At 37.0% G+C, this 17,845-nt stretch overlaps 1 protein-coding gene across 1 annotated transcript; it reads left to right on the plus strand.

The window, feature by feature from the left end:
- Positions 1–319: 319 nt before the first annotated feature.
- rab38a (RAB38a, member RAS oncogene family) lies at positions 320–8,153 on the plus strand. The gene is made up of 3 exons (XM_067364639.1): positions 320–521; positions 3,224–3,504; positions 7,988–8,153. The coding sequence occupies exons 1-3, from the start codon at positions 320–322 to the stop codon at positions 8,138–8,140; spliced, it is 636 nt and encodes a 211-aa protein (XP_067220740.1). The 3' UTR covers positions 8,141–8,153.
- Positions 8,154–17,845: the final 9,692 nt, after the last annotated feature.

Here is a 17,845-nt window from a genome sequence, read left to right on the forward strand (position 1 = left end):
ATTAGTGAAGAAAAGTTCTTGGGGGTGTGGTCCTGACACCCTTACAAACATTTACCATAGTTATTTTAAAGTGATTGTATGTTTTTGTTAGTGTTTAGTCTAACTTTAGAAGTAACTTTTATCGACAACTGTACTTACCATTCCGAATCGCTCAAGTTTCAACCGGCCCTCGACCCCTCCATCTCCTCACGTCTCTGGTCTCATGCTCGACTGACGAGTCACAAGTTGAGTTTTTCTCTCCGCGGGGCGTTTCTGTTTCTTCCCTCAGAGTCTCACTGCAGATCACACGCGTCCATGTTCGGCTCCATCTCACACAAACATGCAGAACCATCACCTGAAGGAACACCTGTATAAAATCCTGGTGATCGGGGATCTGGGTGTGGGGAAAACCAGCATCATCAAGCGCTACGTGCACCAGAACTTCTCACCAAACTACCGCGCGACGATCGGCGTGGATTTCGCGCTCAAAGTTCTGAACCTCGAGCAGGAGACCGTCCGACTGCAGCTCTGGGACATCGCCGGTAATTTCTAATTTAATTTAATTTAATTTAATTTAATTTAATTTAATTTGTCTATTTTCTTCTGAGCCCAAGATTTGTTAAAAATGATTAGAATAATTATAATTAAAGAAACATTTTAATCACACAATATATTTGTATTAATTTGTGTAGTAGGCTAATACAAACATTAATTATTATGTTCGTGATTATAAGTATTTTTTTTTTATTCTTGAAGTTGTGAAGAACTTGTATAATATTTTATGTGTAGCCTATTTATAGATAGAAAGATGTAAATGAATTCTACACACTTAAAGGCATTATATATTGTGGTATAAAATTGCTATGTGGACCAAGCGTATTCAAATATGTCGTAATCTAATTACGATGCCTCGTTGTTTTATTCAATTCTCTCTTGAATAACGTTCCTCACGAGCGAGTGCGCGCACTGCGCGGTCATGTGCTCACCCCTCATGTGAGGGAGATTTCCAGAAGAAGGAAAACAGGAACGTCGTTGTGAATAGGAGATGAAAGAATGACAAATCATTATCCTGTCTGATGTCCCTGTGCTTTTCATCTCCTATTTACAACGACGTTCCTGTCTTCCTTCTTTTGGAAATCTCCTTCACATAGGCGACGGACACATGACCGTGCAGTGCGCGCGCTCGCTCGTGAGGAACGATATTCAGTCAAATGTATTTATATAGCGCTTTTTACAAACCACAATACACATTGTTTTAACCCATTTGTGCCCATTTTTTTTTTTCCTGAATGGTTTCATGCATATAGTCGTGTTAATAGTATCCTATGTGAACATGTTCTGCATTTATTTTCCCCAGGTTTTTGTTTTTCCCTCAAAAATCATATTTGAATGTGCGACAAACATGTTGTATGCACTCCTCAACGTAAAATTTCAATATGAGGAGAACATTTGGCATCCAACTCAAAATAACTGCTTTCAACTGATCAATCTTTATTCATAATCAGATTTAAAAGTCGAAGAACATTCGATGTGAACCCAAAAAGTTGCATCTAGCTTATAATCTCTTGAATATTAAAAAACAACAAATCCATTTGTTCTAAACCCAGCATTTTTTAGAGTGTATGTTTTAGGTGGGATACTATCAAAGCAAAAAACACTAAACAAGACTAATAATCTTGATTTATTAAGCCATCAAACACAGTATACCCCATTTCCCCATGCACAGCAAAATCCCTAGAGTTAAATCAACTCTGCTCAGAGTACATATGGTCCCTCTCTAAATAGTGTTAAAACACTGAAGCAGAGTTAAAGTCACTTGTAGTTTTTGTTTTTCTCTTTTCTTCAGTGATTCTGCTTGTTAACAGCAGGTGTTCATCACTAATGTTCAATTATCACTTAATTAATTGTATAATTATCTCATTAACTTTAACTCTGCTTCAGTGTTACTTTAACACTATTTAGAGAGGGACCATATGTACTCTGAGCAGAGTTGATTTAACTCTAGGGATTTTGCTGTGTACTTACAAGGCATTTGCCCACCGGCAGCTGTAGTTACCGCTTGGACTTTTGACTAAGTTTGCCAAAAACTATAGATATATTGTAAGATTGGTCTTATGTAAATATATATATATATATATATATATATATATATATATATATATATATATATATATATATATATATATATATATATATATATCTCAACCAAACATATTTATTAGTATCATGAAAATTATGTTTCTTTGAGAGGGTTTGCCTTCATCATGTTTTGACTAAGTTTGCCAAAAACTATAGATATATTGTAAGATTGGTCTTATGTATATATATATATATATATATATATATATATATATATATATATATATATATATATATATATATATATATATATATATATCTCAACAAAACATATTTATTAGTATCATGAAAATTATGTTTCTTTGAGAGGGTTTGCCTTCATCATGTTTCCTGGAAGTAGGGTTGGAAGTTGGCAGCCTCATGTGATGGGAAGGAAGTGAATACCTTTTTTTGTTCTTGAAATCCTTTATTTGGTTGTTTTCTTGCATGTATTTGAGATATAAAACATGGATATCATCTAGAAAAATACTTACAAAAGGAAATGTGGGCTAAAATGGGTTAAAGCAACTTTTGATGTTTTGAATATAAATCTTAAAAAATGAACTCGATTTTAGATATATTTGGGCAATTAAAATAAGCTATCAAGTGGCATTTATTGGCATTTGTTTTAAAGGGCAACTATTTATTTCTCATAAAGGACTGCATTAGTTTCCATTGCAAGATTGTTCTTTCTGAGTTCTGCTTTCTTCAGTGTTTCTCAGACTTCACTCCAGTAACTTCTGACACTAATCCCGAGCATTGAGTCGTGGCCCAGATCAGAGCTTTAAGTTTAACGGCGTGAGGCTGGAGCTCAGTGGAGTTGATCAATATGAGCTGCTGGAATGTGCTTTTCCTCATTAATGATATCCAGGCTTTAGCTCGGATCCTTGGAAATGTGTACAAGAATCCCAAAGTACGATCACGTGGATCAGGGAGAAGAAATGTAGAGAGGGTGAAATTCTCTCACATTCACCCAAGGCTTCAACTGATAATAAACATCTCATTGTTGTCTTTGTGGTGATAGAATGCGTGTATGTTCCTTTCATTACCATGAAAAACACGTCCTGTAGGCTATAGGTGGTTTTACAGAAGACTCTCATGTGGTGTCTTCCGACTCCTTCCACAGGCCAGGAGCGTTTCGGGAACATGACGCGGGTGTATTACCGAGAGGCCATGGGAGCCTTCATCGTTTTTGACGTCACACGGCCGTCAACTTTCGAGGCGGTGACGAAATGGAAGGAGGATCTCGACGCCAAGCTGAGTTTATCCAACGGCAAACACGTGGCGGCTGTGTTGCTCGCCAACAAGTGTGATCAGGGCAGAGACGTTCTCACCAACAATGGCATCAAGATGGAGCAGTTCTGCCAGGAGAACGGCTTCGTGGGATGGTTTGAAACTTCAGCCAAGGTATGTAATGAACATCTGAAGACCCTGAGTTTATTTATTGACAGCCGATATTGATGTGAACACTGATTTAAGACGATTCAAGATCAGTGAGGTTAAAAGGTCAGAATTGGGATACTAGAATAAATATGATCTAGTTTCTGTTCTGCTTTGTGGTTTAATTGAAAGACTCGTTTATCCCACAGCACACACTCACAAGGATCTCAGACATTGTTTATTCAGCAAAAAATGTAATTCTGTAATCATTTACTCACCCTCATGTCATTTCAACCTGACTTTCTGACACACAGACAAGCTTATGAATGTGCAAACTGACACTTTCTTTAAGGTTTTAAAGGATTAGTTCACTTTCAAATAAAATTTTCCTAATAATTTACTCACCCCCATGTCATCCAAGATGTTCATGTCCTTCTTTCTTCAGTCGAAAATAAATTAAGGTTTTTGATGAAAACATTCCAGGATTTTTCTCCTTATAGTGGACTTCAATGGCCTCCAAACTGATGAAGGTCAAAATTACAGTTTCAATGCAGCTTCAAAGGGCTTTAAACGATTATTCCCCTATTCTACTTACGGAACGAACACAGCGCCAGTTCCATTTTTTCCATAAGTAGAATAGGGAAGGCGTAGGACATACAGCGTAAGCTTTTTGAGGAATACGAAAGTGCAGTTTTGGCGGAAGCACCTGGAAGGTGATCAGTTGTTTATATAAAGCAATTTTTTCGAAAATGAGTGATCGTTTCTCTAGATAAGACCCTTATTCCTCGTCTGGTATCGTTTAAAGCCCTTTGAAGCTGCACTGAAACTGTCATTTTGACCTTCAACCTTTTGGAGGCCATTGAAGTCCACTATAAGGAGAATAATCCTGGAATGTTTTCGTCAAAAACCTTAATTTCTTTTTGACTGAAGAAAGAAGGACATGAACTTTTTGGATGACATGGGGGTGAGTAAATTATCAGGAAATTTTATTTGAAAGTGAACTAATCCTTTAATGAAGAAAACTAATTTTTATCAATGTTCAAACTGAATCATATCTGAATATACTGTACACACTACCAGGGCCTAAAACACACACCTGCTAATGGCCAGTGACTTAAAGGATTAGTTTATTTCAGAATTAAAATTTCCTTATAATTTACTCACCCCCATGTCATCCAAGGTGTTCATGTCTTTCTTTATTCAATCGAAAAGAAATTAAAGTTTTTGAGGAAAACATTCCAGGATTTTTCTCCATTACAGCCAACGGGTTGAAGGTCCAAATGTCAGTTTCAGTGCAGCTTCAAAGAGCTCTACATGATCCCAGATGAGAAATAAGGGTCTGATTCTCTAAATCCATTTTCTAAAAAAATAAATAAAAACCTTTTAACCACGAATGCTCGTCTTGCACTAGGTGCTGCCTACGTCACACGTGACCTTTCCAACATGATTACATAATGCGCAAAGCTAGTGCAAGATGAGCATTTGTGGTTATATAATTTTATTATTTTTTTTTTTTAAATGACTGATCGATTAACTAGGTAAGACTCTTATTCCTCACCTGGGATCATGTAGAGCTCTTTGAAGCTGCACTGAAACTGACATTTGGACCTTCAACCCGTTGAACCCCAGTGAAGTTCACTATATGGAGAAAAATCCTGGAATGTTTTCATCAAAAACCTTAATTTCTTTTCAACTGAAAAAAGAAAGAAATAAACATCTTGGATGACATGGTGGTGAGTAAATTATCAGGAAAATTTTATTCTAAAGTGAACTAATCTTTTGAGGGTGTTTTGTTCCGAAACAGGGACTAAATTCATTACACTGTTGCATTTTCTTCTTGGTTCGGTTCGCTTTCACATTTCAACATTTCAAAGCGTACCAAAATGCGTTTATGCAAGTCACATGCGAGTACAAGTGTCCTCTTATTGGTCAGAGTTTTCTCTGCATCATCCATCAAAATAATGATTGACAAGTTCGCTCCATGAGCTTATTGTGGCTTTATTTGTAAAGTCAAGACACACACAAACACTGAATATAGCTATCTTTCCCGCTGTTAAATTATATACTACATTCATATTAATGCTGCAGCAAATACAATTATATTACAATAATTTACTGGCCAAAAATATTTTTTACCAGCCATGAAACAGATTAATCCTTATTAAAGTTCCAAAAGTTATTCAGTCAAGAGCAATGAGTGATTGTTCTTTGTTGTTTGATTAACATTAAACAACAGCAGGAATATTAGGCTGCTGTCACTTTAAGAGCTAATGCATGGATCCAGTATACTGTTTTCTGCATTCCGCACAGTCTTGTGAATATTTGAGCGGCCAAGCCTTTCAAAGGATACTTCTTTGGCCATGAGTGTGGAAAGACACATGCGCATAAAGCTCAAGTCACTCGCATACGCCCTGTTGTACGCGCTGACACACAAATTGGGCTGCACGCGGACAATGTGCACAGATGTCCGTAGACCGTCCTGATGATGACAGTGCGTGGAACGCGAATGGCCGAAGTATACTCTGGGCTTGAGACGTGGATTTCTGGGCGCGTGCTTCGGATGATTGCGCACAGAAAACTTCCCACACCGTGAATAATGAATTGGGTATTGAATAAATTATTTAAATTGGCAAGTTTTAAACTTTTGTGACGATGCAGCACTGCCCCGTCATTAACACTCTGAGGTCTGAGGGTATCGCCGGCGATACCACCGCGTTTTTTTTCTTACCAATGTGAAAGAGACTCAAAATACTCCGTCAATGTTGCACATACAATTAAGAGTTATACACCATTTTAATCTGTTGAATATCTTCTTTCATTTGAGTACACTCAGAGTAAAAACAAAATGCTGTGCTTTTTGTAAAATAAACATATAAAAATCCATCAATATTTCTCCAAATGTGCATGCTTTAAGCTAAAAGCCTATATGAAATGCCACAGAGGTAACATAATTGTTCAGACTCTGATACCATTAGAATACCATTATTTTAAATTGAGCTGAGACATGATTACAGAGGGTTATTTCACAGCCTACCTGACTGAAAGGCCTCATTAATGTGCAAGTCATTTCAGGTCATTATTATGTGATTTTTTTTGTCTTGTCAGGTCTAAATGGCCCATTATTCATGATCATTCACGCCTCCAGGCATACTGTGTTTCTTGACAAAAAGTGTCTTACAAAAACTAAATCAATATATTGTTTTATATGAAGGAGTAGGCAGCATAATTTTTACATAATTCTGAAGCAAAAACTCTAGTCTACAACCTCCAATACCCAGAAGTCTCGTGAATACAGATTTAATATACTTTTTTGGCCTTATTTCAGTGACTTAAGTTTTTTGTTTTTTCAATAACCACGCATAAACGTTATTCCTTCAAAAACACAAACATGTACATACATGTTCCTCACATATTATTGTAGCCTAGTTTGTGCTGAATACAGTGTAATGACACTTTTGTCATTTATATGTTTATGAACAACTGAAAAAAGCACAAATGTCAGGGCATGTCAAAACTTCTCCAGGCCCCAAATCAGCCTCAGACTCCAGAGGGTTAACTGTCTTGAGCAATTTTGCATTGTTAGAATTTATAAAAATATTACTGACCAACTGGTCATTGACACAGTTTCAAATACTCGCCAACGCATTTGGTGCATGTTAAATTTAGGCCTGCACATTACCATTTAAACGTTTGGGGTCGGTATGATTTTTATGTTTTTGAAAGAAGTCTCTTCTGCTCACCAAGGATGCATTTATTTGATTTTTTAAAAAATATTTGTTAACATGTAATTTATTCCTGTGATCAAAGCTGAATTTTCAGCATCATTACTCCAGTCTTCAGTGTCACATGATCCTTCAGAAATCATTCTGATATTCTGATTTGCTGCTCAAGAAACATTTCTGATTATTATCAATGTTGAAAACAGTTGAGCTGCTTTATATTTCTGTGCAAACAGTGATGCATTTTATTCTTCAGGATTCTGAATAGAAAGAGCAGCATTTATATGAAATAGAATCTTTAGTAGAAATATAAATGTTTTACTGTCACTTTCAAATTAATGTGTCCTTGCTTAATAAAATCATTTTAAAAATCCTTTGACTGATAATGTACGCAAAGTGAGTGAGCTGAAACACAGTTTAATGACTCCTTTTGTGCTCCGTGGATGAAAAGAAGTCTTTGGAAAGCGTCCAGGAATGACACAAGGTTGAGTAAATGATGACTTGAACTTGAATGTTTTTGGATGATCTATTTTTTGCCGTCTGACCTTCTAGGCTGTTTTACAGGCGGTTAATTGAAGTGAATCACGTGTGTTTGTGCGTAAAGAAGTGTGATTGTCTCATTTGAGCTGACAAAATCACTTTCTGCTGACTCACAGCCCTTCTGTTACAGTGTGTCATGACTCATGAATATTCACGAGCTAATTAATGCAGTCACAGCCAGAGACAAGGTGTGTGAAGACTGACAGGAAAGGTATCACTCTCTCTCTCTCTCTCTCTCTCTCTCTCTCTAGGAGAATATTAATATAGATGAGGCAGCACACTGTCTGGTGAAGCACATTATAGCAAATGAGAATGATCTGCTGCAGTCAGAGGTTACAGAAACCATCTCGCCGCAGCAGGAGTCCAGCCGCGGAGGAACCTGCTCAGCGTGTTTCAGGTCCTGAAGTTGCACATGGATCTACAGCCAGATCGAGATCTGGAGTCCCAGAGGAACACTTCTCCATTCAACCTCATTCCCATCTCGTTTCTTTCACGTCTTTTCCCATTCTGGCCTCATATCGTTCTTCTCTTCTCATCTCGTTCATGTCCCCTCTCGTTTATTTGTGTCCGCACCGGAGAGGCGACCCTGTCACCGTGTCTCGGTTTCCATGGTAACAGACTTATCGAACACTCTGCAGGGCAGAAAATGTTTTAAGAGAAAGAGACAGTGGTGAGAATCCGTCCGCAGAACTTCACGAGAAGTTCCTGCTGAATCATCAGGGCGCGAAAAAGACCCCAAAGACCGATTCCGCATTTTTACCATCCATTCAGTGAGGCTGTTTGATGTTATTAACATTTTACTGCTGTTAATTCATATTTTTATTGACCATCAGAAATCAGCTTAATAAGCAAAACCAACAAATTAAAAACATTTTATTCTTGCCCACTGAGCAGAGTGAAACTTCATATTTTCAATATTTTTTTCAAGGCAGCCAAAGTCATGCTACTAATGAATCATGAATGCTAGCCTTAAAAATGTTCATGAATTTCAATATTTCTGGTGTGCGGAACACAGATGATTCTAAAATGTTCTCATTTAGAATGTTAGTCATTTGTTTGAAACACTACAGTGCCATCAACCGGCAACATGTGCTCTTTTTATTTATCAAAAATGATGTCATGTAAATACCCCTGTACTTACCCAGTATACAGCAAAACAGTTCAGAGTATTAATAAACAGTCTTTACTTAAGTGTGTCCATGAGTTCATGTTCAGTGAATTGCGAGGTTAGTAATTTGGCTTTGTTGTGTTGTTATAAAAAAGTTTGTGCAGTTAGCTGGAACAAGCAGATGATGGTTTTATGCCTATCAACTACTACAGATAATAAATCTGACTTCTTCCTCAGTTATAGTCAAGCCAACTTTATTTATATGGCGCTTTTTACAATGCAGATTGTGTCAAAGCAGCTTTACAGTGATAACTGGTATATAATTTTGGCTGCACAGCAGTTATAAAGAACAGAAGATGTTTATAGTAGTGAACGTCTTATTGAAAGATGTAGAGTCGTCTCAATATATATATATATATATATATATATATATATATATATATATATATATATATATATATATATGTATTTAGACCTAATTTTAAGATGTATGTACTTGAATTGCACATAAAATTTCCATTTATTTATATACCACATTTTTGACAAACTAATTTAAACTTGTATGAGATGCATATTTGTCAGTTATACATAAATGAGTTTTCTCACAATTAACAGATTTATGCTAAGCAATTTAAATGATGCATTTTGAAAGTATGCTTATTTAAATAACTCTTACCCGTTTCTTTTGTGTGACTGACAAATATGCATTACATTATGTTTATTAGTTTGTTTAAACTGTGTAATCCAAATTGGTGGACATTTTATATGCAATTCAAATATAAATCTTAAATTTAGGCCTAAAAATAGTATGTTGATTCTCCAGAAAAGCACTGGCGCAACTAAAAGTATGTGTTGTGTTTGGGGCAGTTTTTTTTTTTTTTTGTATGTTTAAAAATTAATGATTTTCAAGGCATAATTTGCCATAAATTGGAGTTTGTCCTATAAACAGTGTTACAGAAAAAAACCTCAGTGTCTGCGTTTGCTCGGGAGTGCAGCGCTCAGGCCGTGTGATCCCAGTCTCGCGGCTCCTAATGAAATAAATTGGTTCCCAGATATTCCAGGTCAATTCATCTCTGACCTGACACACACAGGGAGGAGAATTCATTTGATATGCAAACTAGAGCATGACCAATAGGTCAACGGGTAATTTTCTTTCTCTCTCTGATGTGGTGGGTTGAAATGATACACATGCTTGTAGTTCTGGATCTTGTGAGGGTTTTTTTTTTGCAGTTTATCAATGATTGTGATTTGGTTATGATTCTGGAAGATCTCTTTTATTTATTTTCTTCTCTGAAAACATTACCTAGAATTTGTGGTGTAAACATCACTACTATTTCTCATAGTAATTTGGACAAACCCATTTGGCTGCATCCCAATCTACATATTACTGTCTTACAACTCCAAATATATATATGTATATATGTATGTATATATATATGTATATATATATATATATATATATATATATATATATATATGCATATATATATATATATATATGTATATATATAATTTGTTTGCTTATATTAAAACTGCAATCCAAACTGAAATTGTTAACATTTAATGTGCAATTCAAATACATAAATCTTCAAATTTAGGCCTAAATGTATGTACTTTGCGGGAGGTGACTGGAAAGCATATACTGTTGTAGAGTATGAAGACTGCAAAAAAATTATAGTTGCAATTAGCTATCAAAACTACACATTTAGCACTAGAATATAATATTGTATATATCCAAGATGTCAGTTAAGACAACTTCACATTTCAAGTTGATTAAACTTAACACTATAAGTGGAAACAAAAAAAAATTTTTTTTTACATGTTTTCACCACACTAGTGTGGCATGCATTAATCCTAATCTTGCGTACTACTTAGGACTTGTAGTATATGAATTGGCATTCAGCTCATGTCTCCGTATTTGCCTCATTTTGATTTCTCAGCTTGTATCTTGTGCAATACCTGTTTGAATTTCTCAGAATTGAAAAGAGCAGATTCATTTTCGGTCTCAATTACTGTGAGAATTTTTTTGTCCATCGTTCATATTACAACCTTTCCCTCGTCAACTCTCTCTCTTGCTCGTTCGCTGGGATTTTTTAAATGAGGAGGTGAACTGAATTCTGGGTATGGTTGACATTGTTCCAGACCGTCTCAGCTCTGACAGGCTGTCACAGTCCACAGGAGAATAAGGTCTTCCTGTCACAGAGGAACAGTATTTTCCTCTTTTCCTTTAAAGGTTTTGCCCTCTTTTTATTGCCTTTTTTCTCTTTTCTTTTCTGTAATTAACTGAAAGTTCAGTCAAAAAACTTGAAGCATCAACTGCAGAGACATAAGAATACACTTTTTAGGGAATGCATGTCTGTGCACATTATAGCCTACTGCAGAATATTACTATTTTTGATGATATAAATAGCAAAATTATACATCTAAGTACTGTATCCCACAATGCAATATGTCCAACACCGCACATCACTACACTATTGACAGTAGACATTGGACCTTTTTGGCAGCAAAATTTCATTAATGTGACCACAGAAACTATTTAAGCTTGTTTCCGCCACCTTTTTTAAAAGGTAATTGGGACTTTTTACTTTTTATATCACAATTCGGACTTTTTCTTGCAATTGTGAGTTTACATCTCACAATTCTGACTTTTTTTCTCAGATCTGTGTGATATAAACTCACAATTGTGTGTTATATAGTCAGAATTGCTTGATATATATGTCTATTTTTCTCAGAATTGGACTTTATAACTTGCGGTTTTTATCTCACAATTCTGATAAAAGAAGAGAGTACTGCGAGAGAAAAAGTGAATTTTGAGATATAAACAATTGAGAGAAAAAATACCGAATTGCAAGATAAAAAGTCGCAGTTATCTTTAAAAAAAAAAAAGGCACATATATGTATGTATATATATATATATATATATATATATATATATATATATATATATATATATATATATATATATATATATATATGCCTTAATGTTATGAATAAGCTGGTATGTTCCAAAACAATGACAAAATTCACCTTTAGGAGGTATTAGCATTCAAAACGTACAGTCTCTCACTTCCGCTAAAATGGATCACGGATTTTCAGTGCTCTCTAGAATCTGAAGTCCCGCCCCCTCCTACACTATAAACAGACGCGGAAGCTGCGGCTGAAATCGATCATTTGTTCACACATTTACTAGTTTCTATATGGTGTATAGTGCACTATAAAGAGGATAGTGAACAATTCAGACAGAGTAAATATGCTTTCCTTTGACACGAATGAAGTCAGTTTTTGCGTTAGTGTCACGTGAACGAGCACAGTCTGCTCTGGTCTAGAGACACGACAGCACAGAGCAGATACGCGCGAGTTGGCACAGACCACAAAACGTTTGGACACATTTGAATTCTACAAACAATGCTATATTTTAAAGCAATATGGAGGAGAAACGGTTAGAGATTATGAGGAAAATCAGGTTTTATGAGCTCAACGGCTCTGGCCGATCTGTGATCTAAGCGAAACGCTATTGGCTATTTTGAAAAAAAAGGGGAGGAGCTTCTAAATATATCCTGCCCTGTCTTCCTGTTTCATTGGAAATTACGTCAACATTACGTCAACACAATGAATAAAGATGCGCGTTCAAAGGCACTTCAGTGTGTCTTTAAGGCACGTGACCGAGATGATGAGTCAAATCAATATGAGGAAATCTTTCACCCTCATGCAATCCCAATCGCATGGATTCCAATTAAATGCCTGGATTTCGCCCATGAAAATTCGCCAAACAACGGTAAAAGTGACCGCACTTTTAAATGTTTCAAACACTTGTTACATTGTTGTCACATGACCTCATTACATGCATGTATAATTCAGTGATTGGCGTCTATATATCAAATTTCCAATTGTAACCCAAGGTTTGAGTAGTCCAATTCTAAATAATAAATGCCTGATAAATGTGTCCAATGCTGTCTTTGATTAATAGATAGAGAGTGCGAGGAGATCAAATGACCAAATCCAGAGTAGGCTATTTAATAAGGACGGTAGGAATAAAGATGATCTGTAAATACACCATTTGCAGAAAGAAAAAAAAAAGCAGCTTTAGAAGCAGGACAGTGAATTATAGCAGATAAAATTAAAATTGACATAGCTTGACATTTAATTAAAACAAAATGTGTGTGTGTGCGCGCATGAAAAAGAGAGAAGGACAACTGTCTGCAAATGATAATGTATTCATTCAACTGCTATAATAAATGTTTTCATTCATAAATCATTCACAAGAAAAGTTAAAAACAATTGTACAGCAGCATTTAAAGACATGTGTTCAAATGCATTCAAACACATGCATGTTACTCATGCAGATGTGTGTGTGATTGTTTTAGTGTAGACTGCAAGTCATCACTCATCTGGAGTTTAAGCATCTCTGACACCTGCAGTAATGAGAAAAGCCTGCACCTGTGTAAGTGTGACATCTGTGAGTAATGGCACGCATGTACAGGACATGAGGAAATACGAAAGACCCCCTGCAGGAACAGGTAGAGGTGGGCAGGAGTCTAATGAAGCTCAAATTTTACCCAAATAACTACTGACAGTCACACAATACATCAAATATGAGCAAGCAAATGTCAGTTAAACACACACGTGTAGGTATGTGATTGAGATCAATAGTGGACATAAGTAAAAAATGCTGCAGATGAAACCTGACACATCCCACTAGCATGCTTCATAAAAATAAAGGTTCCTTATTGGCATCTATGGTTCATGAAGAACTTTAAAGGGGCTATATGTAAGATTTTTACTTTAATAAAGCATAAAAATACCCCAATATGTTCGCAGATATTTAGGAAACATGCTAAGTTCACCTACTTGTTCCTTAGAAAAACAATGCTACATCCAGATATTCTACTTTGAAATGTGTGTTCCGTGTCAGAATGTCTGTCTTTGTTTTGGTTTGTGCGAAACCGTGTGCTGCCAGTTTATCCAACAGTACTTAGACATCACAGGTTGCCAGTTGGCGGAAAACACAACATACTGCAGCCATAGAAACCAGCAAACAAACTGGGTCAGAGAATCGCAGATTCTACCTGACCTAAAAAGCCTCTGCATCCATCAAAAAATCTCTATGAACGACAGCATATTAAAACAGATAAATCAACTCATCAGCTTACAGTGTGTAAGTCTCCTCAGCTTTCATTGACAATTGCGCTCCCTATTGTTGTGTGTCCTCAAGAAGGCCACCCGCGTCTTTGAACGAGGGGGCGGGGCAAACAATATTTTGAATTTGGACTGCAGTACCTATTTAGACCACTGGGTGTCATTCCTACACAGAGCCCCTTTAACATCCATGGAACCTTACTTCTTCAGATTATTGAATGTATATACACAGATGAGCCACAACAGCCTGATCCGCCAAAGCATGGACTCTACAAGAGCCCTGAAGGTGTGCTGTGGTATCTGTCTCCAAGATGTTAGCAGCAGATCCTTCAAGTCCTGTAGGTTGTGAGGTGGAGCCTCCATGGACTTGTTTGTTTAGCACATCCCGCAGAAGCTTGATTGGATTGAGATCTAGGGAATTTGTGCAGTGTGGCAGGGCACATTATCCTGCTGAAAGAGGCACTTCCACCAGGAACACCATTGTCATGAAGGGATGTACCTGATCTGCAACAACATTTGCATGTGTCAAATTTACGTCCAAATTTATGGGTGGATCCAGTGTTTCCCAGCAGAACATTGCCCAGAGCATCACACTGTCTCTGCCAGCTTGTCATCATCCCACAGTGATCCTGGTGCCGTCACTTCCCCAGGTAAACGGTGCACACATCCATCCACATGATTAACAAGGAAATGAGACTCATTGGACCAGGCGACCTTCTTCCACTGCTCCAAGGTCCAGTTTCAGATGCTCATGTGTCCACTGTACGCACATTTAATGGTGGACAGGGGCCATCATAAGATCCCTGATTGGTCTGCGGCTCCATAAATGCCGCGTGTTGTGACATTCCTCCCATAACCGTCGTTTAATTTTTGTGTGACTTGTGCAACAGTAGACCTCCTGTTGGCTTGGACCAGCCTTCATTGCTCTTGTGCATCGATGATCCTGTCGCCGGTTTGTCCCTCCTTGGACCTCTGTTGGTAAATTCTCACCATTGCTGATTGGGACCCATAGATATATACACTAGATGTCGCCTTGGGGTTCTAAGCATGCGTCAAAACCGCCGCCATCTTGGAACAGGGGTCTTGTCATAGGTAGTAGATAGGTAACGCTGCCATCTCCGCCTTTACTTTGAATTCATGGACGATGCCGGACTTTTGTGCAGCGTATGGATGTTCAAACGAAAGAAATCTAAAAACCAGACAGCAAGGGATTACATTTCAAAAGTGAGAATGTGTTTTATGATATTGAATGTTACGAAATTATATTTCTGGTTACGTTAGTTTGTTTCAGTCCTTGATTAACAACTGCAGCTAATCCATGCTAGTTACCAATTAGTTTTTGACAGTTTGCGTGGCAGGGGCAGCTGCCACTGAGCAGTGGCGGAGCCAGGATTTTTTCATAGGGGTGGCCAGGCAGGGGCCAGCAACCAGTCTGGGGTGGCACAGAAATCTTCATAATTTCAACATAAAAACGAGTCTGACAATAAAGTACTGAACTGTGCCTACAACACAACTAATACAGTTCATTTGTACTTAATTAATTGAGATGAGTGAATGTGACCTTTTTATTTTTTATGTTTTTTTTTTTTTTTTTTTTGCGTTCCTCACTTGCAGGCATATTAGTAAAGTGGCTCACACTATAGCTAAATTTCAACTTGTCCAGTCAGCTTGTTCTAGTTCTCAAAACCCCCAATAACTTGTTCTCCATTGTTGCATATCTATGGATGAGACATGCAGATAACTACATACTGTAGTTCAAAGATTATTCTGTTTAAAAAATTAACCAAAAAAGTAAACACTAAATTTAAACTTTCTATATAGTCAAAATAAATAATTGCAACAGTTCTATCATACCTAAATTAAACTCAGTACAAAGAAAAAAAAAGTGTTCTCTTTTGAATTCCCATTTGCTGATGCAGAAGTCAACAGCACATTAATGCCAGAATGTAAAATTAATTATTTTAAGCATTTAAATGTTATAACTTTTGTTTGTACTTTATAAATTATTGCAAAATTAGCATCTTCTAATACAAATGCACAGTTCTTACATTTATTTATGCATTAAAAAAATTACATATCAGTTTGTGCCTTAGGCCTATATTGTGATCTGACATAGCAGAATATTTTAGTCCAGAGACATGTGACGCATAAATCTCAAATAGGCCTACATACATGCATGCACAGTTTTGATACAGCTTTAATCGCTTTTTTTGTCATTTCATAACTTAACAGACGACAGAACAAGGACTTTGCATGCTCGTAGTTTCTTTTACGCTTTATTTATTGTGAGTAAGCTAATATACAGCGCGCCGTATTTGCGCGTAATTGAAAACTGCGCGTCTTGCAACCCACCGGTTGAGAAACATTTACGTAAGCTATATATAATGTTCGCCGTTCACTGCTGTTCTGCTGAAGCTCATTCGGCACCTGTATCATTTCCGCGTTTGACTTGAGCCTGGCGGCAGTGGCGCAAAAAGTGGGTATGCGCTAAATGCGGCGCATAGGGGCGCCAAAGCGATGGTTATTTTATTTTAGTTTTTTTAAATAATAAAAGTTATATAAATTTATATAAAAGTTATATAAATTTTAGAGGACTAACAGGCTAGAGTAGGCGCCGGTGCCCTCATAAGATTCCATCATAGAATTTAGACATAATATCGCGAGTGGGCGGGGCGCAGCGCTGAGTGAGCAGCAGTAACGTTAGTGAGTTGTAATTGAAACTCGAAAAAGATGGATAAAGCAAAAAAGCTATCGGGGGCTAAAAATAGAAAAAGAAAGAGGGAAAAGGAGATGACATGTCAAGGGATGCGACAGCAGCTAAATAAGTGGATGGTGAAAGCAGGTAGGATTTAAAATGTGACGTCTATGCTTGGAGGCTTGCAAATACGGTATTCATGTTAACAGATTAGCTAGCATTTGCTAACACTGGGAATGTAGCAGACAGAATATGTAGCTAGCTTAGAATATGCAAAACCGAAGTTGCTGAGCTGAAAACTGAAAAATATAAGGTAGCATGTACAATAAATGACAAGAATCTGGAAAACAACTTTAATATCTCTGGTTTACCGTGGAAATTATGCATATATTTGCTACCAAACATGGAGGCTTGCAAATATTAATGTTGTCTGACAAGTGTTTACTTACTTACTGCAAAATAATGTTGCTGATATCTACATTTGGATTTTGGTTAAACCCTTTGGTACCAATCCCATTCATGAGTTTTATTAAAGTAAAATGACAACTGGTAAATATAAGGTAGCATGCATAATAATAATGACTAGAAGCTGGAAAACATTACTTATGCAATAAGGCTGGTTTATCATGGAAAGAAATAGTTTTTTTTTTTTTTTTGACGTGTACATATATAATTATGGTAGGCTTACAGTGGCTGTCTGATATACTTTAAAATAAACATTTATTATTTCAAACCCATACATGATGATGTCCAGCACACTTATTTTTTTTTAGAAGTGGGGGGGCGCCAAAATTTTTTGCTGCATACCCCTCTAACACTGGATAGTTGCGCCCCTGCCTGGCGGTGAGGCGAAGTTGGAGTGCGCGTCTGAAAAGTCTCCCGTTTTTTTGTGGTCTTAAAGAGACGGTTCTGCGTTTAAATAAACGCAATTCTTGTCAACAAAAAATTGATTCTGAAACAGCGGTTGTGAGCGGGGTGGCCAAGCCCCTGCCGCTGAGACCTGTTACTCGACCCATCACCGCCAGTGGCAGCTGCCACTCGACCTGTCACCGCTATATGCGCCTGCCCCGCGATCTGCCATGGATAAACGAATTAAAATGTATTGCGCGTATACATGAGGTTGCGTGGTAGATGTTAAATGTCGGTAGAAATATTTTTAAAATTCAT

This window comes from Chanodichthys erythropterus, chromosome 17 (assembly GCF_024489055.1).
Source record: "Chanodichthys erythropterus isolate Z2021 chromosome 17, ASM2448905v1, whole genome shotgun sequence".
Lineage (NCBI taxonomy): Eukaryota > Metazoa > Chordata > Actinopteri > Cypriniformes > Xenocyprididae > Chanodichthys > Chanodichthys erythropterus.

What these genes read in the sequence shown, in the direction of transcription:
- rab38a (XM_067364639.1), top strand. Translation starts at nt 320, where the DNA reads ATGCAGAACCATCACCTGAAGGAACACCTGTATAAAATCCTGGTGATC. An exon ending in GCAGCTCTGGGACATCGCCG is followed by an intron (nt 522 to 3,223) that starts GTAATTTCTAAT and finishes CTCCTTCCACAG; the next exon opens with GCCAGGAGCGTTTCGGGAAC. An exon ending in GGTTTGAAACTTCAGCCAAG is followed by an intron (nt 3,505 to 7,987) that starts GTATGTAATGAA and finishes CTCTCTCTCTAG; the next exon opens with GAGAATATTAATATAGATGA.